General features: G+C 35.2%; 1 protein-coding gene across 2 annotated transcripts in view; it reads left to right on the top strand.

Annotated features, from left to right (window-relative positions):
- The window catches only part of LOC114195970 (serine/threonine-protein kinase ATM), a 77,384-nt gene that overhangs the window by 36,694 nt on the left and 20,852 nt on the right, over positions 1-19,838 (top strand). For both annotated transcript variants that reach the window (XR_003606605.1, XM_028086425.1), the window contains exons 30-52: positions 2,347-2,466; positions 2,917-3,102; positions 3,658-3,779; positions 3,877-3,946; positions 4,059-4,186; positions 4,321-4,462; positions 4,545-4,682; positions 4,770-4,868; positions 4,965-5,011; positions 5,589-5,781; positions 5,882-6,103; positions 10,725-10,796; positions 11,875-11,944; positions 12,801-12,918; positions 13,058-13,181; positions 13,394-13,531; positions 15,608-15,718; positions 15,828-15,875; positions 16,008-16,112; positions 16,253-16,339; positions 16,701-17,131; positions 18,742-18,808; positions 18,882-18,956. Coding sequence is in view for 1 of the 2 variants with exons in the window: in XM_028086425.1 (XP_027942226.1) it covers positions 2,347-2,466; positions 2,917-3,102; positions 3,658-3,779; positions 3,877-3,946; positions 4,059-4,186; positions 4,321-4,462; positions 4,545-4,682; positions 4,770-4,868; positions 4,965-5,011; positions 5,589-5,781; positions 5,882-6,103; positions 10,725-10,796; positions 11,875-11,944; positions 12,801-12,918; positions 13,058-13,181; positions 13,394-13,531; positions 15,608-15,718; positions 15,828-15,875; positions 16,008-16,112; positions 16,253-16,339; positions 16,701-17,131; positions 18,742-18,808; positions 18,882-18,956 (2,913 nt within the window). In the remaining variant the exon portion in view is untranslated. The remainder of the gene's footprint in view (positions 1-2,346; positions 2,467-2,916; positions 3,103-3,657; positions 3,780-3,876; positions 3,947-4,058; positions 4,187-4,320; positions 4,463-4,544; positions 4,683-4,769; positions 4,869-4,964; positions 5,012-5,588; positions 5,782-5,881; positions 6,104-10,724; positions 10,797-11,874; positions 11,945-12,800; positions 12,919-13,057; positions 13,182-13,393; positions 13,532-15,607; positions 15,719-15,827; positions 15,876-16,007; positions 16,113-16,252; positions 16,340-16,700; positions 17,132-18,741; positions 18,809-18,881; positions 18,957-19,838) is intronic.

Raw genomic sequence — 19,838 nt, 5'->3', positions numbered from 1 at the left:
AGAAGGCATGCGATTAATAAGATAACAAGCAGTAAGAACCGCATCACCCCAAAAATGTGAAGGAACTGCACCATGAATTAAAAGAGTGCGAGTTGTTTCAATAAGGTGCCTATTCTTGCGCTCAGCCACTCCATTTTGTTGGGGTGTATAAGCGCATGATGATTGATGAAGAATGCCCTGAGAAGCCATAAAATGTTTGAAGGATTGAGAGAGATATTCACGACCATTATCACTATATATATTTCAGAATGCGATCAAGTGCTGCTAATTGCTTCAATTCCCCCTACACCTTATCGGTTGCTTATTAGGGACATGACTTCGTTTGAAGTAGAAGAAAGCAGTCAATGACCACACCACACACAGTCTAATATTATGTTCCAGCACCTTAACGCCCCCGTTGGGTTACAAGCCACCACGACCTGGCTCGGCTCATTGCCGCCGCTTCTGCCGTCGTCACCGTCGCCTCCTCCGCCGTCGCCGGAGCTGCAGTTTCGACCGACGACCAGACGGTTTTGTTCGCCTCCTCCACGCGCCGCCGCAAGCTCCGGCAGCCGCCACCTCTCCGCCGTGCGTGACGGCGCATCGTTGGTCGTTTTCTACGCCGATCAACTTCGCCTGAATCGCCTTCTTGAGCTCTTTCTGAATCTGTGGTTGTTGTTTCAATCGGAGCACCTTGAATTTTTAGGGTTTCTCCCTCTATGGCTTCTTCCGCTGCCAATTCGGGTGTGTCATCTTCAAGCACTCCGCTGTCTGAACCCTCTGTTTATACCAACTACGTCAATGTGCATTTATCCATTAACAAGTTGGATGGCACAAATTACGCGACATGGGCATCCGATATCAAACTTTGGCTCAAGAGTCAAGGATATGAAGATCATCTCACCCAGAGTGTAACTACAGTTGCTGCAGATGAAGTTTCCCGCTGGACGAAAATTGATGCCCAATTATGCATCGTCATTAAGTCCACCATTAACTCTTCGCTGAAACAAATGTTTCGTTCATATGAAACATGTTCAGATGTTTGGGCACAGGCCAAGTTGTTATACACCAATGACACTCAGCGTCTTTATGGTGTTTGTCAGGATCTTTTCAAAGTTGTTGCTCCGCAGAGTCCTGGACCCATGGCTGAATATTTGGGTAAAATTCATGCCCTTCTGCATGAGTTTAATGAGTTATTGCCTCCGGCCTCCACTCCAGCTGAAGAACTTGAGCAACGGTCAAAGTTCTTTATGTTGTTGGCATTACATAGTCTTTCTAATGAATATTCCCATGTTCGCGACCAGATTTTGGGGTCTCCTGTTGTGCCCAACTTCACTGCTACTAGTTCTGCCCTTTTACGTGTGCCAAGAAAACAAATCATTGATACATCTACTTGTGCTGATGATTCCTCAGTCTTGGTCTCTCAGCGGGATGATCGCAATCGTTCTCGCAAGCCGGGAAAGGGACGACCCAAGTGTGACCATTGTGGCAAATTAGGCCACAAGATTGACAAATGTTATGCTCTGATACCATGTAAAATAAGATGAAATAGGGTTTTGGGATTAATCTCCCTTGTGTAAACCCTACACAAAGGACAGTTTATTTATATTGATAATGGGCCAAATCCCAGAAATACATAATGGGCTGAGCTCAACTATTAAACACAATATTATATCATCTAACAATATGAGTTAACACTCGTTTACAATTCAATGTTCAAAATAAGAGACCTGCCCAAAAGATATGGTTGGTCTAAATATATATACCAAATCCCAACCGAACACCTCTTGAAAACAACTTTCCCACTGATACCCCTTCATTTATTGTCCCTTTGATAATAAACCTTCCATATTCTATTATTCCTTCTACCATTCTTCTTTTCTCTAACAAGTGGCACTGTTGTAACTTGACCTACAACACCAGTCCCATCCACCACCATCTTTCATAAGGCTCATTTTGTTGTTTATTTATTGATGGTTTATAATACCATTCATTAGGCCATTAGGTACGTGTCAAACATGGATAGAGTAAGAGCTTATGTGACACACGTGATCATATCATTTATAATTTTTATCTCTTATTTTATCTTAACATTCAAACCCGGCCTTAACATGAATGTTACTTGCATATATGTTACACTAGTTTTAATATTGTTCTTGTGCCATGTCATCCTCTGGTTTATTTCTTTCCAAGCATAATTTTTCCACCCTCCTTATTTTGTTCCCTGGATAGAGATAAGCTTCTTTTTGATAAACTCTGCAAATCTAAAAATTTATATCTATGTTTTTATTTTGATAGTGGTATTCTTTTGTTGTATTGTGATGAAATATTTCTGTGCCATAAATGAAAAAGAATTCTGCTTTGCAGACAAGACACCTTTTCTTACCTGATGTAGATCCTGGTCATTTCCTCCAATATTGTTGCCCATGGCTACTTCCTGCTCTTCTTATCAATGAAAACAGTTCTGATCTCAATTGGGTTGCCAAGGTATGATCAGTTCCTTAGTGAGGAGATCTTTGATACTATTAATGAAACTTCTATCGTTATAAAATAAGTAAGATGGCATTACCATGGAAAGTGATATAAATGTTTGCACTGCGTCATATATTGCATGTCGTTACACTGACATTCTAATACTTGTTTATGGGTTTGTCTGGAAGAAATTTCTTCGTAAGGACTTTTCAGAGAGCAAAATAAGGAAAAGTGAAATCAACATCATTACCTATAATTAACTTATGCATGACTTAAAATCAAGTTTTGCTGAAGTAAGATGAAATAACTTCTACAAATTAGCTTCTCCATGGGTTAATTTTAGAGTATGGAGGAACTAATTTTATTTTTTCTGAAGTTTTTTGTCCTAGAAGTACTTATGGAGAAACTTGTCCACACTGACACTATTTTTGTTTATTCTGAATCTAACAAAATTCCTTTATGCAGGTCGCTTGTCAACCTTTGGCAGTTCTTATAAAAAATCACTTCACTTCAATTTTTTCAATTTCCATGGCTTTGCATTGCAGTAAGACACCGGAATCAGAGAAGGGAACACTAGTACTTCAGAGTTCCATTTTGCAGGTTGCTCAGATATCTGAGAAAGAACGGGACAAGCTCATAAAGAGACATATGGTATTCTTGAATTCACTCTAGGGTTTTTGTTTAAAAAAAAAAACCTTCTGTGTGCTTGGTTATGTGTTGACTACAATTCAATCTTCGTTCAGTTCAAAGTTCTTTGCAATAGATTTTTTATTTTATTGAATTTTGACATGAAAACTGGGAGTGATGCAAATAACCATGGAAAACATTGTGCTACCTTTGGTATTGGTATTTATAGGAAAATATTTTCTTTACAAATGTAGCTATAGATTTTTTACAAATCTACGTACAGGTTACAAATATGCAACAGGTTTTTAATCTTCAGATCAATATATTTTTTTGAGGAAAATTTTCATACATCAACATTTCTTTTCTGCTATTTTATGTGAAAACTTTTGGGCCCTTAATTTTGTTCTTTCCTTTCGTTCAACCACATGCATGTGCCATATATATGTGTAGTGTTGCAATTAAGATACACGCTGTTGGCATGACAGATAGTAATATCTTCTGTATCATTATTACCTGAATTTTTTTAAGGATACATTTCTTCAGTATTTAATATTATATTCTTGAACTTTGTACTTTTAGGTCTCTATTGTCAGCTGTATCTTATCTTTGTGCTCTTGTTCATTGAATGCCATAGTTCCTTATTTTTCAAAGGATATAGTGTCCCTTGAAATTCGTACAATTGTTGATGGATTTTTGGACTTGTGAGTTATCTTTTATTCCTTGGTGTTCATCATTTTTATTTTTTTTTGAATTTGAGTTTGTTCTTAAAATGAAATATGTAATTGTTTTGAGATGTAGAGATGATAATCATGCAAGTGCTTCTGTTGCGGACAAGATCAACATTTTTCGCCCAGATAGGGTTTTCATGGTAATTTTTTGACATAAAACTTAGCAACACCATTTTGTTATCCTTTTCCCTACTTACCATTTCCGTTCCATTCCAAGGGTTTCTAATAAATTCAACTATTTTGTAATCGAAGTTTTTGGTAGAAGTTCATTATAAAATTGTAGCAGCAGCTCATTACAGGCATAAGTGCCACCGATTGGCTGGAATTGAGGTGCTGGTGACTATTCTTGGTCAGAGAGCTGCTGTTTTAAGCACTTCTAAGTAAGTTTATGGACTTAAATTTATGTACGGCTTTTAAATTACTAGGTACTCAAAATCTGTTGTATCTATAGCGATGATGGCTTTGATATTTTACTCTGTTACTGATCATGGGCTTACATGTTGAGTAAATGTAGTTACCTTCTCAACTTGACTGGGTCATTAATCGAATGTCGCCCTTTACAAGACCAATGTTGTCAAATACTGAATGCATTGTTGCTACATCTCAAAAGGAATATTTCTACAGATGTGACCGGTATGCTTGGAGAACAGCTCCAGGTATATTCTTTTTCATTTTTGCACGTTTTTCGACTCTTGGTTACTATTTGAACTTATGTTTTGTATAATGTGTCCTATCTAGTTTCTTGTTTCGAAGTTGGTGGCATGTTGCATTCCTTCTGAAACCCAGGAATATTGTGATAGCTCTGCATCACAAGCTTTATCTTTGCTCCATATGTTAATCGTCGACTCTGATTCATCTATGTATGATTATGTTAAAGTGAGTATCTGATATTCCGCTGGTATCTGTTATATTAAGGATCTGGTCTATTACAACTTGGAGATATATCAAAATAATTTCTTGCAGGAATTGGAGCCACTCCCCGAAGTAAAAATATTTGATGAGATACGAAAGTTCCATAAGGAATTATGCCACACTTATTCTATACGAGACCACTTAACAAAGGTAAATAAGTATCATTTTCCATTGCATTTTTGTGGCTGTACAACATCAAGTTTCAAGATAAATTTATCTTGTTATGTGGTACATTGTTATTTTCAGTTTGTGAAGAAGTCTTCCTACCTTCCACCTCGGTTGCTTTTATCAAGGTGGCTTCCTTTTCCCATAGTCATTCCTATGCTATTACATTCCTAGTTTTCCATGATTATGGCCTTAAGTTGGTTCTTTCTTTTTAAATATCATTAAAAAAGGTGTATGTTTCATAGGAGTATTCTAATAATGATTTGTACTTTCATGTGCATGAGTTTGTTTAGCAAGACAGACAGGTATTTACCATGTATTTATTTGAACATTCTCTAGTTTAGAAGAAAATAGTCTTTCTTATTCAGTCTCATTACATACATCTGATATATATGCAATCATTGATTGGATAGTTCAGGAAACAAGACCAACCTCTTCTGTGGAACAAATCGCTGAGACAGAGGGATTGATATACTAGTGATAAAACCAAGATACAACCAATTTACAGAATTAAAACCAATCAGAATAAAATCTGAAACTTCCTAAAATATTTTGACAGAATAAAATTGGAAGCGTTCTAAAATATCTTGATAGAATAAAATCTAAAACTTCCTAAAATATCACAATGAATATATTGATTAAAATATTAAATGGACAATGTTATAGTTTCTGTGATGCTTCATTCCTGAATTAGTTTTTTCTCAGTCTCCAGGCATTCCACAAGAAGCTACTGAATGTAGAAACCCTTCAAAGAAGAGGGAAGGCAGTAGTTTTTTCTAGAGATGGATGTTGGCATGGTGATGAAGAAATTGTGCATGCAGTCTGGAAACTTGTTCACATGTGTCGTTCTAATGATGCAAGTGAAGTTCGAGAATTAGTTTCAGATTTCATTTCTAGGGTATTAATTTTATTAGTTTTAGACTTCTATGACATATTGCAATCACACTTTCTCTCACTTTTGGAAATTTAGTTCCTTTATTGTGGCTGTGCTGCTTCAGGTTGGCACCGGAGACCCATACTCTGTTGTATTCCATCTTCATGACAAGACCAATCATATTTGTCTTGGTAAATCTATTGATACCAACAGTGTGACAAAAATCAGTTCTGACATGGATGCATGCTTATCTGAAGAACATTTGGTTGTCCTTATGAAAATTCTAATGAAATATCTGATGGATGACTCTGTGAAAATTGTTGATATGGCATCACAAACCCTTCGAGTAAGTCTTCCTTATGGAAATAGTCTTGTGATCAGTCAACAATAATATTTTACTATTCTATATCTAGCATATTATAATTAATATCCTTGAATCACAGGGATCTGATTGCATTAAGTTATGTTATTATATTTCATAAGTTAGTTTTCCAAACTTCTATATATATTTCCTAAATTAATTTTAAAAAGGTAATGCAATCAGAACTTCAAGAAAAAAATTACAAAGGGTGAGTGTTTTCGTTGTGATGGAATATTTAGTTTGATTCAGCTTTTTAAGCAAAAGCTACTCAATGTGTTGATGTTATTAGAAGCACAAGAAGAGCAAGAATGGGATACAAAAGGAAGTAACTATTGAGGAGAGGTAGCAGGAAACACAATTAGAACTTCAAGAAAAAGATTAAAAAGGGTGACTGTTTTCTTTGTGAAAAATATTTAGTTTGAATGAGCTTTTTAAGCAAAAGCTAGTCAATGTCTTGATGTTATTTCGAAGGACTAGAAGATGAAAAATGGGATACAAAAGGAAGGACCTATTGGGGAGAGGTAGCAGGAAACAGAATCAGAACTTCGAGAAAAAGATTGAAAATGGTGAGTGTTTTCCTTGTGATGAAATATTTAGTTTGAATCAGCTTTTTAAGCAAAAGCTACTCAATGTCTTGATGTTATTATAAGGACAAGAAGAGGAAGAATGGGATACAAAAGTAAGGAACTATTGAGGCGAGGTGGCATGAATCGCAATAATCATCACAACTAGAAGATCTCTAAAGTGGTGGGGTCATTTGTTTGGTTGCAAGGTGGTGGTATTAATTGATTGTGGAACAACTCAACATTATTTCTACAAAGTTGGTCACCAAACTCCAGTCACTAGTAATGGATATAAGTCCATATTTGGTTGAGCTTAGTGATGGTTTTAAAATTCTGTATAGAGGTATGTGTAAAGGATGTCAACTAGAATTAAAGGAGTTGACAGTAAGGCAAACTTTTTCTTGTTTGGTTTGAGTGGACTTGATATTGTGTTGGGTTTGAAATGGTTAGCTAGCTTCGGTCAGATCAAGGAAAACTTTGATACTTTAACCTTCCAATTAAAAATTGATGCAGAGAAGAAGTTGTTTAAAGCTGAACTTGAATTGATCAAATCTGCAGTTTCTTTAAAAGCTATTAGCATGGATTCAAGATGAAGGAGAGGGGTACATTTTGGAGTGGAAGCAAGTATTAGATACAACAAAGGAGGGTGCCAAGCTTGTAGAGTAATTCGATAGGGTCATTGATGAATATTCATAGGTTCTTGAAGTTCTAGGTACTCTACCTCTTCAAGGGGGCAAGATCATGCAATTCTTTTGAAAGTGGATGCTCAAATACCAAATAGTTGCCGATACAATTATCACCAACACCAAGGATATATATTGAAATCGTGATAGAGATGTTAGGAGCTGGCACATTTGCCCAAGTTGTTTTTCAATGAAGAAAAAAGATGGGGAATGGTGATTTTGTGTTGACTATAGAGCCTTAAATAAAATTACAATACCCAATAAGTTTCCTATTCTAGTTATGGAGGAGTTACTAGATGATATAAAGGGTGGCACCATTTTTTTGAATAAGGTGAGTCGGGCTACCATCAAATAAGGAAACAATAGTAAAATATCAAGAAAACAACTTTTCGTACTCATGAAGGGCATTATGAATTCTTCGTTATGTCGTTTGAGTTGACGAATGCAACCTCAAATTTCCAATCTTTAATGAATGAGGTGTTACCACCTTTTCAGTTTTAGCACCAATCAAGAAGAACATGTACAACACTGATAGGCAATTTGTGACGTGCTGTTACAACATGATTTAAGAGTTGTTAAGAATTGAACTTGAAGCCTAACTCAATCTTATAAAACTGTCTTGTACGGTGAGGTTTGCACTGACTTATATACTATTAATCGTTCTTATCTCTAGCTTATGTAGGACTTCGAACACCCGCCTCACGCTAAAGGGTGGTCCAATAACTGCTTGATAGTGAGTGGAACAATTAGCTCAACAAACAATAAACCTTGCCTAGATAAGCTTTTAACTATGGCTTTGATACCATTTTCAGAAGTGAACTTTTGAGGTGAGGTTTGGATCAATTTATATACTATAAATTGGTCTTATCTATAATCGATAAAATTTCCAACAAGAGTAAATAAAAAGAAACATCTATTTTGGCAAATGAGTTTGGAATATCTCGGTCATATGTAGGCAAGTCGACGGTGTGGCTGCTGACAGAAAGAAGTAAGAAACAATGTGGTTCACCACACCACAATGGTAAACTAGCCAAACCCTTAATCTTCTTTTATTGAAGAAAAAGTCATTTGATTGGGATCAGATAACATAAAGAGGTGTCCTTGCTATGATTTAAGGAAAAGGTTCTATTTTGATGGTTCTAGATGGTCTAGATAAATATGCCCCTTTCTTGCCGTTGTCGCTCCCTTTTTCAAGAAAGACTAAGTAGAATTGTTTGTAAAGGAGGTAGTTCATCAGCATGTATTTCTGGCTACCAATGTAGGCTAACATGAACTCAGCTTGGCATGAACATGGCTTATCTTCCACAATCGGATGGACAAAATGAGGTTGTTAAGAAGTGCTTATGATATCTAATAGGTAGGAAACCAAGGTAGTAGCCTTTACACTTGCCTTAGGCAGAGCTTCTGTTTAAGACAAATTATACTGCATCCACGTAATTGTCTCCTTTTAGAGCACTTTATGGCCAAGACCTTCCTCCTTTGGTATGAGGAACCAACATTCCTTCTCGAGTTTAAGGAAATAATCAACTTATTATATTCTTGCACCGGTTCTATGGATAAATGTATTTTTTGGTAAGTTGTTGGTGAAGTTGCAGTATGATTTGGTCCTTGTTTCAATATAACTTGTATTGTATTGGAATTTCATCATTTTATTGGTATGAGAATAAAAACTAACTACTTATTAGTGTTATATGTTATTGTTTGTTTGTTGTTTCCTTCTTTTTCTTGTTTTGTAAGACAATTTGATATCTTTTTTTTGTTTTTTATTTTTCTTTAATATGTAATTTTGGTTACACTTCTTTGTAACCATCCATAACTGCTCATAACTTCTCCCTTTCAAACTGCACTATGTATTGTATCCTTCTCAAACACGTAATATTAAGCATTGTTTTTACATAGTCACACGAGTGTTTTCTCTGTTTATTCAAAATCTATTATAGTATTTTGAGCTGCTTGTTGGTCCACCATGGCCAATCCCAATTCTACTTCCCTCCCTACTCCCTCCTAGATTTTTCCAACTTCTGTTGCTAACAAATTCCATCGGTTTGTTGTTAATCCCGTTATTCGTCCCCCTTTTTTTTTGAAGATGATCGTAAATCTTGAGTTTATTATCAGGGGTACTTTACCATCCCTTATTCAACAGCTTACTCAACCGTTGAATAACAATTTCTTCTTGAAACAACTTGGAAGACTTGATTATTTCTTGGGTATTGAGATTAATTGTTAGTCTCTTTCAGTTCTCACTCAAGGAAAATATGTTGGGGACTTACTGCACAAAACCATGATGATTGAGTCAGACTCTATTTTCACACCTTTGGTCTCTTCCTGTATATTTTGCAATATTGACTATCCTCCATTTTCAGATCGTACACTATATCGCTCTATGGTTGGCTCTCTTCAATATGCAACTGTCACAGGTCCAAACATTAGATATCCTGTCAACAATGTCTGTTGTCAGATCCTTTCTCACACTTTGGAATCTAACTTGGTTGAATTCTCCGCTATCCCAAGGGTACCACCTCCTATGGTCTTCATTTGTGTGCTGCCTCTTCCTCCATTCCTTTTACCCTCACTGCCCTGTTTGATGCAGACTGGGCTTTTATCATTGATGACTCTACATCCACCTTTGGTGCTCAGTACCGCAGCTTAGCCCAAGCATCTACTGGACTTTTGTGGATTCAAGCCCATTTGCGAAAGCAACACTTTCCGTTTTCCACTCTTCTTCTCTATGATAAGCAAAGGGTTGTTGCCCATAACCCTATTTCTTACTCCAAAACTGAGCATATGGAAATTGATATCATTTTTGTTCATAAACAAGTGCTATCCTAGCAACTCGTGGTGTCTCATATTTCCAGTCTTGATCAGAGGACTCATGCTTTCACGAAACCACTCTCTTTAGCTTATTTTAAGTTACTCCGCTCCAAACTTAGTGTGCTGGACTTCATTTGCCCAAATCCCCCCACCTTGATTTTGAGGGGGCTATTGCTGTTATATGTTTATGGTTTGTTTTTTTTCTCTTTTTATGTAATACACTTTTATCTCTTTTTATATTTTATATTTTATATTTTTCTCTATTTTTTAATTTTCGGAGGTTACACTAATTTGTAACCATCTATTAGTGCTTATAACTTCTCTCTTTCTCTCTGTAAGTTTTGCCTGGCAGAATTGCACGGTGTATTGTATCCTTTTCAAAAACTTAATATTAAGCATTGTTTTTACATAGTCACAACTGTTTTCTTTGTTTATTCAAAATCTCTTACTACTTAATGTATGACACATATCAAATGGATTAAGGTGGTTGACATAGTTATCATTCTTAAATGCTTGTGTTAAATAATTTCATTTGGTTTTGAAATGCAGGCAATACTTTCAACTAAAAGAGGTCAATGTGCTTTACAATCATTCAATTCTTATCAGAAGTCTCTAATTGAGGTAATATTTAAACTTTGGCATCAAAATATTAGTTTTCTTTCTATTCATGTTAAAATTTGTAAATTTGACTTCTAGGACAAATCAATGGTTACAAGAAATATCACAGTTGAAAGCTTGACAACCATATGTTATTACTTGAAAATCCATAATGAAAACCAAGAAAAGAGGATACAAAAAACATGGGGGACGAAAATGAAATCGTCCATATTTGAAACCATAGAATCTGAGAAGGACTGTACTAAATCTTGTGTGTTTTGCACTTCCCATTTTTCATAGGCTAGGTTTATTTTTCCAAAACCACAGTCATAATTTGAAAGAAAGTGCGGAGGAGTCACTGGGTTTACAACAAATTGATAAAGTCTACGTGACTTTATGATAGGTTCAACTTGTTGTTTTTAGTTAAGATGATTGAAATAGAGTTTTTGAGTTGTAGAAATGGAAAAATATTGGGATGTAGAGGGAATTTGAATTGGCCATGGGGTGAGAGCCTATCCTAGCAAAGTTTAATGTTTGTTGGATCTATTGTTCCACCCACTATTGGACTGCTATTGGACCAGCCATTATTGTTTAGTCCCGCACTCGAGATGTATATACCTCGGTGTGTAGGGTGTGTGATGGAAGTCTCACATCGACTAAAGATAAGGCTAGGTTACAGTATACATGTGAGTGCAAACCTCACCTTAAAAGCCGTTGAGTTAGACTCATAGTCCATCTCTTAAGATAAGTAAAAAAATTATGTTCAATTATAATATTATGAATAGAATAAATTAAAATTAAATGATCAAAATTTTGTCCCAACTTCTATGCTTTGGGTAGTGATCATGCTATTTTGTTTTCAACATCTAATAATGCAAAAGTTTTCGGGTGCTAAAAGGTTAGGTTGCTACGAAACATAGAAGACATAGTGATGACCAATTACCCTTTAAAAGTACATGCTTAAGGATTGAAGTGGCACACATTCCTTTGGTTTGATGTTATGGTTTAACATGTAGGTTGACCTAAACTATAAGCATGTGACACACTGTTTATCATTTGAACTAGTGTTTCTTGTTATGGATTTTATTGTCTTCTAATGCAGGTGCATTCCAAAGGTGTCAATGTTGAACTTGTGGAAAATCTCCTTTTGGACCTAGATAAGAAGTCAAAAGGTATATTGGTTGGTGTGTGCACAACCATGTTATCGTGAATTCCAGTAAAACTGATCTGATCAAAGTTAATGTTCATGGCCACTATTAATCTAGTATTTTAATTAGACGTTGTGATAGCATTGGATTGGATGTTATAATCTTTTCCTTTTCATCGATTTTTATTCCAATCTTGATATTCTTGCAATTGACCATAAATGGTGGAAGATGTTTTGCCAAGTTGTTGACTTTGTGAGGTTGAGTCTTTGAGGTTTAGTTCTTTGCAAGGTTTAGTTTTTTCAAAACAAACAAAGCTTGACAAGCGATATGTACTTTCCAAACATTGCTTCTTATTGTTGATGGGGGCAAGCACAACTTGGTCTCCAAGGGAGAGGCAAAATATTTTTTTTCCACATATTTGGTAATAATTTTAAAAAAGGAGGGGGGCCCTTCCCCACACTCGGCTATATGTTGGTGCGCCAGCCACAAGTGTAAGTGAATGCTTTTCTTTCTAACCATGCAAGTGTAATGGGTGGTGATCTAATTGGGGGAATTAAGTTACAAATACATGCCTTATTTTGGTAGTTTTTTGTGCGTGTTGATCTTATACTTGGCCTGGAATGGTTTGAGACATTAAGAGAATCACGGTTATACTTAAGCCTCGTTACTAGATCCTAACGTTGACGCTAGGCTATTAGATATTCTTTCTTTACGGGAATTCATAGCAAAGCTCATTAATAACATTTAGTCAGTGAGTTTTCTTTTATTCCGGCCTCAATATTCCTTTCTCTGAGTTTTTTTTTTCTTTTTTTCTTTTTTGTTATTAGCCCTTTCTTTGTAAATATTAAATATTTTTTGTGTTAATCTTTAATTTTTTCAGCTGAAGCAATTTCATTGGAGAAGTCCACTATTTGGGTGACAGATGGTAAAACTTTTGAAATGTGGATTTGCCCGTTGGTGTATTCACTTATTGTTTACTGCAGTGATGCAATACTAAGGTATTGTCAATATATCTAATTACTTAATTGTTGACAATTAAATGATGATTAGTTGTTAGAATTATCAACTAGCAGACCTTTATTAGGCTCCATTTTTTTTCTTTTTCACCTCTCATTTTCCTAGCATATTGTAATTCAGACTTTGTCAAGATATTATAAAGATTAAAGGGGAAGTTGCTGAGTTTCTTTTGCCAAGCATTTTTGTCAATATCACTGCAAGGAAGGATCTGGAGATCGATTTGCACAAATTGATCTGTCTGCAGGTTGTATTCTACAGATGGAAGGCACCTCTTCCGTTTCTTAATTTTTTTGAGAGCTTATTTAGTCATTTAATTTTATGTTCATAATGATAATGATATGACATTGATTGTACTACCGCCTGCATTGTTGAACTAGAGTTAATAAGCTTGTTATTTAAGTTCAACTACATTTTTGTCTTTTGCATGGTAAGTTGAAGTGTTGTTGAATTTTGCAGTTGACAGAGCATGTATTTACAGAGTCAAATAAGTTGATGAAATCGATTCAAGTGGTTTTAAACTGTCTTAATGAACTTCGTATTCGTTATGTCATGGAAAGATCTTCATTTGTGCCATCGAAGCGAGAAGTTTCTAAGGTGAATATTATTCAACTGTACTATTTTTCATAACATATTTTGACTTGCTTGAGGCAAAGAATATTACAACATATGATTAATGAAATGAATAAAAAAATCTCCAATGTGAGTTATGTATTGAATAAATACAATCATGAATGAGAGGAAAAATATAATTCAAAGTTTCAAATATATCTTTTCATATATGTTAGAATATAATCAAATGTTATATTTTTTATTGATACCACTAATAAGTTCATATGGGTTGTCATATTTTTTTGCCTCTGTCACTACTTCCATTGCTAGTGCCGTTGTCCACCACTGTTCGCAGCTGTCCGCTGGCGTCATCGTCGCCGGAGATCCAATTCCGACCGACGACCACATTGTTGTGATTGTCTCATCCAAGCGAATCCAACGTCGCTGGTTTCGTCGTATTCGGTGGTCCCCCGCCCCCACGAGCTGTCGTAATGTCTTGGTCACTGTCCGCTTCTGCTATGTGTGGCGGTGCATGAGCCATAATTTCCCGCCTCGATCAACACCGCTGCACCTTTCCAGATGTGGGCTTCGTGTTTCCATTGGAGCACTTTTATTTTTTAGGATTTCTCTTTCTCCTCCATGGCAACTTTCGCTACTAATTCTTCCACTTTGGTCGCATCCATGTCTGATTCGTTAGTTTTTCCTCCCAATGTTAATGTGCAGTTGCCCATTGATAAGTTAGATGGCAAGAATTATACAACGTGGGCGTCCGACATGAAACTTTGGCTTAAGAGTTAGGGGTATCATTTTGATCATCTTACTCTCAAAGTGACTGATGTTGCTCCTTGTTGGAAGAGAATTGATGCTTACTTATGCATGGTTCTCAAGAATATCATTCACTCTTCTTTAAAACCAATGTTTCGTGCCTATGACACATTTATGAATTCTGGGAATAGGCCAATGTTGTTTTTCATGACTTGCTTAATGTTGTTGCTCCTCATACTCAGAACCTGTGGCAGATTATTTAGGTAAGATGAATGCTCTTTTTCATGAATTTAATGAAGTATTACCTCTAGCCTCTACTCTTGCTGAAGAAATCGAGCAATGGTCAAGGTTCTTCATGGTTGTGATGTTACACAGACTTGCTGAAAAATATTCCCATGTCTGTGATCAGATTTTGGGTTCTCGTGTTATACCCAATTTTACCCAATTTTGGGTGAGTCTTTTTTTTTTCATATGGTATATTTTCCCTCAGGTGTATGGTGATTCTTTTTGTTGTGGTTGTAGTATCAGTGGTTTAAGGTTTCAATCTTAAATTTGTTTTTCTTTGTTTTAACAGTACCCGTAGCCGTTGTGCGCCCCTAGTCTCTATCACCAAGCTTCTTTTTCCTCCTGTGTCTACTATGATCAGGACCGTCTCTGGCGACCACCGCACTTCATTTGTCGTTTCAATCCGATGCATGAGCCCTCACGTGCAGTCTCTTCCCGGCTTGTGCTTCTCACGTGCCTGTATCTGATTGTGTTGTGCTCACTGTTTCGGCATGACCCTCTTGCTGGTGCACCCTCTATCTCCTTCCTCACATTCAAGCACCCCTTTTTTGCCCATTTCAAGTACTTTTCCCATGGCTTCCAAAAGCTCACACTCAAGTCATGGTGGATATTGTGGTAAACGTCCTCATTGCAATATGAGTTTGCTCATTGGTGCTAAATCTCCTTGGTATCTCTCCTCAATAAGAACCCAATCAGTACTTGAACTATGTAAGGAAATAAAGAATTTTTTATTGATAACAATCACACAAATTACATTCTCATCTTTATTTGTAATAATCAAATCCTTTAAAATAAGGAAATAAAAATATGTTGAAATGAATAGGAATATTTTGAAGATATTTTTTGTAATTACTATAGAAATATTGTGAATGTTTTTATCCAATAATTTGCTATTTGAGACACCTGCCATATCAAATTGAAATGTTTGTGTTCCCTAAACCTTCATTTTATGGTACTTATATAAAATGCACCATGCTGTGTAGTCCATACCTTGTTGTCACTTTTAGGTTCTTAAAATCATTGCCAAGGGCTGATGTTAACAAAACCCTGTTTTACTTTGTTAATTTGCAGAATTCAAGGCCTTCCAGTTATAGTTCTAAAACTCGGTCCACTTCTGCAAAGGCAAGAGAATCTGCAGTTATTTCAAATTCCTTGGCAAAGTCACCGTCCTCATGGGAGAAAGTATTATCTTCCTGGCTTCTTACCTTCAAATATCAATTATTTTCTAAAATAGAATAATTTATGTAATGCAAAAGTTAACAGAATTTATTCTTTGCTTTAATCTTCCAAGGTTTATTGGCTCTCCATTGATTATCTTCTTGTTGCCAAGTTGGCTGCTGTAAGTGGCAGATTCTATGCACTTGTCTTTTCCTTTATCTTGTGTTTCCTATTTATCTTCCTATATTTTCTTTCTTTTCGACCGTTTGTTTTTATATAAATTTTTGTTACATGTGCTTTTTTTTTTTGTTAGAGTTGTGGGTCATATTTTACTTCAGTTATGTATGTGGAACATTGGTGTGAAGAACAATTTAAAACGTTAACAATTGGAGGTCCAGATTTCTCTCATAATGAAATGGTTAGTTCTACTGAATATGTTTTAAATAATTTTTTGTGCAATTAACTTGTTTCTTGGCTATGCATAATTTGTAAAATATTTATTCCGTAAGTATTTCTATTTCTTATTTACATCTGATCGTTTTGTTGGCCTCCTAACAGTTGCCAGATCATATTGAAATTCTTGTTTCGGCAGTCACTAGAATCAACGAACCAGATAGCTTATATGGAATTCTACAGTCTCACAAGGTTAGTGAGCCTTATTTTTCCTTCTAATAGCTTTATCACAGAACTGAACGATTGTCAACACTACTAGACTACTTATTAACTGAATGATACGAATGGGACCAACAAACTGCTGTACAGAAGCAGAAAATTATTTGTCTAATGGTTATCCTTAAGTAAAATTCGATATTTATATTTGCCTTTTTTTAAATTTAGAACTTGTATGCCTTTTCCTAGTACCATGTTTGTATCCATGCGAGATAGGTCATGCATAATTGCTATGTGGTTTTGGACTAAGTTTTATTTCATCAGTTTCATTTTCTTTTTCTTTTCTTTTGATTTTCTTTATTTCATTTTATTTTATATTTGTTGATATAAATAATAGTTGACTTCTCAAATAATCACATTTGAGCATGAGGGAAACTGGGGAAAGGCCCTAGAGTATTATGACTTGCAAGTGCAGTCACATACCTCAGTACAGAACGATGGCAGTTCAGTAGGTCTGGCATTGAAACAAACAGGATCAGCACATCCTTCATCCTTTGCATCAGAGACAGATGAGATGAGGCAGAGTAAACCTTACAAAGGGTTGATTAGATCCTTGCAGCAGATTGGCTGTGCACATGTGCTTGACATGTATTGCCGAGGCTTGACTTCAACCAAGGATCTGCATCAGCATGATTTGGAGTTTACTGAATTACAATATGAATCTGCTTGGCGTGCTGGGAAGTGGGATTTCTCTTTACCATGTGTTGGAACTAATTTTCCTTTAATTCCAAATATCAAATGTGATCATTTCAATGGAAATTTGCACAGGTAATATGGTTTTATTTATTGTTGGGCTGATTTTAATTTAAACCTCCTTTGTTCAATTGTTATACTCTTTGCTCATTCAGGTATGCTAAAAGATATTCAGTATGCACTCTGTAATTAATAGTTTTAGAGACAGAATGAACTAAGTTTTTCTGGTTGACAGCAGTGTTATTTATATTGGAAAATAACGAGACCCAATAATCCTTTATGAAATTACACACTATATATATAGAGATGTTAATATTTTAACTAACTAACCAAAAGAGTACTATAGCTATTGCTAGCGAATTTCAGTTAGTAACTGACTGAATTGAAAAGTAAAAAAGTACAGTCCACTTGTGCAGTAAGATTACTTTTAAGGGCTCGTTTGATGGCCAGATATTAGTATTGGCTAAGTATGCTATCTTGCTATAATCAACTGTTTGGTCTACCAACATCTTGTGATTTTCTTAGCCAGTTGCCTATCTTATCTAGTTAGTTTTTGTATTTGGTATACCAAGGGGTGAGTGTTGTAGGACATGTTATGTAGTTGGCTTTTTTAATAGTTATTTACCAGCTGCTCTTTTCTCTTCTCTATATGCATGGTATCCAAATATTCCACAATTATTGTCATTTCCATTGTACCAACTTTCACCATCATCATTAGTGCCACCACCACCAACAGTTGCTGTAGCATCACAGCCATCATTGCTTCCTCTACTATTAACTCTTCATCTCCACCGTAGCAACTATCACTACACCATCACCACCACTATTAAAACACCACTTTTAATGTCATCATTAACACAAGAACTTCCATAATTACTGGTACCTTTCTACCCATCGTCATTGCCACCATTATCTCATCACCATTATCACCATTGTCATTATCACCACTATCATCACCATCACTACTACTACCATTTGATTATTTGTTAGAGTTGTAAAATGGGTGGCTCAGAGCAACCTGTCTGACCCGACCTATGTTCCCAACCAATTTATGTTTTTAGACCCAACCTTTGTCTAGCCAATGGATCATTTTGACTAATTTTAAAAAATGAGAAAAAAATTAAATCTAATGTATTAATTTATAGGTATAGTTACTTGATATATAGGTTATATATGTCAAGTAATATATATAATTTATAGGTTATATAGGTTATATATATTTATTGAAATTAATTTTAATTTTTAGGTATAGTTACTTGATATATAGGTTATAATGCATGTATATGGTTTTGTAAATTAGTATTCTTTTAAAAAGACGGCTGGGCCATAAATTTATAGGTCTACCAGGCAAAGGCTATTTTCCCATGGGCTAAATGGGAAAGGCTAAAAGTGGTCCTGCTCCATTTAACCCACAATTTCTCTTGGCTCGACTATGTTTTATGTGCTTTTTGGGCTAACCCATCGAGATAGACCCAATTTTACACCTCTAATTATTATTGTTATTGTCACCACCATCACAACTTATATTCCATCTTGCTTTTATCCTATCACATTTGTATCTTATCCTATTCTTATATCACATCATATATTTTTTTCTTGTATCTTTGCTACTAATGAGAGTCAATTTATACCATAGAAAAATGAAACTTTTCATTAAATTTGAGTTTAATTATTCTTGTATTCAGTTGTTTAAGGGCACTTGAGGAGGGTGATCTAATTGATTTCCAGAGAAAACTAAGAGATTCAAAGCAGGTAATATTTCTTTCCTAACTTGTCTTGAAGCACTTGAGGACTTTATGCATATATAAATGTTTATGTATTTTAGGAGCTTGTGTTATCTGTTTCTCTTGCAAGTGAAGAGAGCACTGAGTACATTTACTTGACTATCATCAAGCTACAGGTACCCACTTGTCCAATCTATAGATCCTTAATATGACATATATTGCCACTACATCATATTTCTTATTACTGCATGTAAACCGATTTGGTTAAGATCATGGAAAATAATACTTTAACCAAAAAATTTAACAAACTTTATTACGGAAAATGATACTTTATTACAAAAATTTTAACATACTTTAACAAAAAAAAGTACAACTTTATTACTATTTTGGTTAAAAAAATAAAAGATTTATTTATTTTAATTCTATTTATGGCAATTTTGTCAAGTTTGTTAAAAAAATCATTGTCAAAACATAATTTTCCTAAGATCATATTGTTGTGGAGTACGGCCAAAGTAGTCCTACTCATTCCATCCCGCGTAAATGGATTACGGGATCTGTTATCCCACATTGGTTATGAATGTGGCCAAACTATTCTTTATAATGCTTTTGTCCCTTGAGTTTATCTTTGGGATTAAGTTAGGCCCAGGTCCTTTCCCAGTGAGTGTTGAATAACATGAACAGAGAAAAGAGCGTGAAAAACTATAATTGAATAGAATATTTTTATTAACTGATTTCACACTTGAATCTTATGTACAAGAGGTATATATAGACACAGATGTTTAAGAAGTTGTTATAAACTAACATCTGTACATAGAAAATAACATATACAATGAAAAAAACCTACAGCTCTACAAGTTTGACTAATAATACAGGTTCACCATAGTTGACTATAGTATATACACTAACAGTGAGGATATCTTATCCTCCACATTAAGTTGCCTGTACTGTTATAAATTATGTATAAATTAAAAAAAATTGTTCCATAGAATATATGAATGTATGTAATGGAAATTTGTAGAATTCTGTCTTGACGAGGCTTTTGACAAAGAATATATTAT

Source organism: Vigna unguiculata, chromosome 9, assembly GCF_004118075.2.
Source record: "Vigna unguiculata cultivar IT97K-499-35 chromosome 9, ASM411807v1, whole genome shotgun sequence".
Lineage (NCBI taxonomy): Eukaryota > Viridiplantae > Streptophyta > Magnoliopsida > Fabales > Fabaceae > Vigna > Vigna unguiculata.
This window is presented reverse-complemented; position numbering and strand designations above follow the sequence as displayed.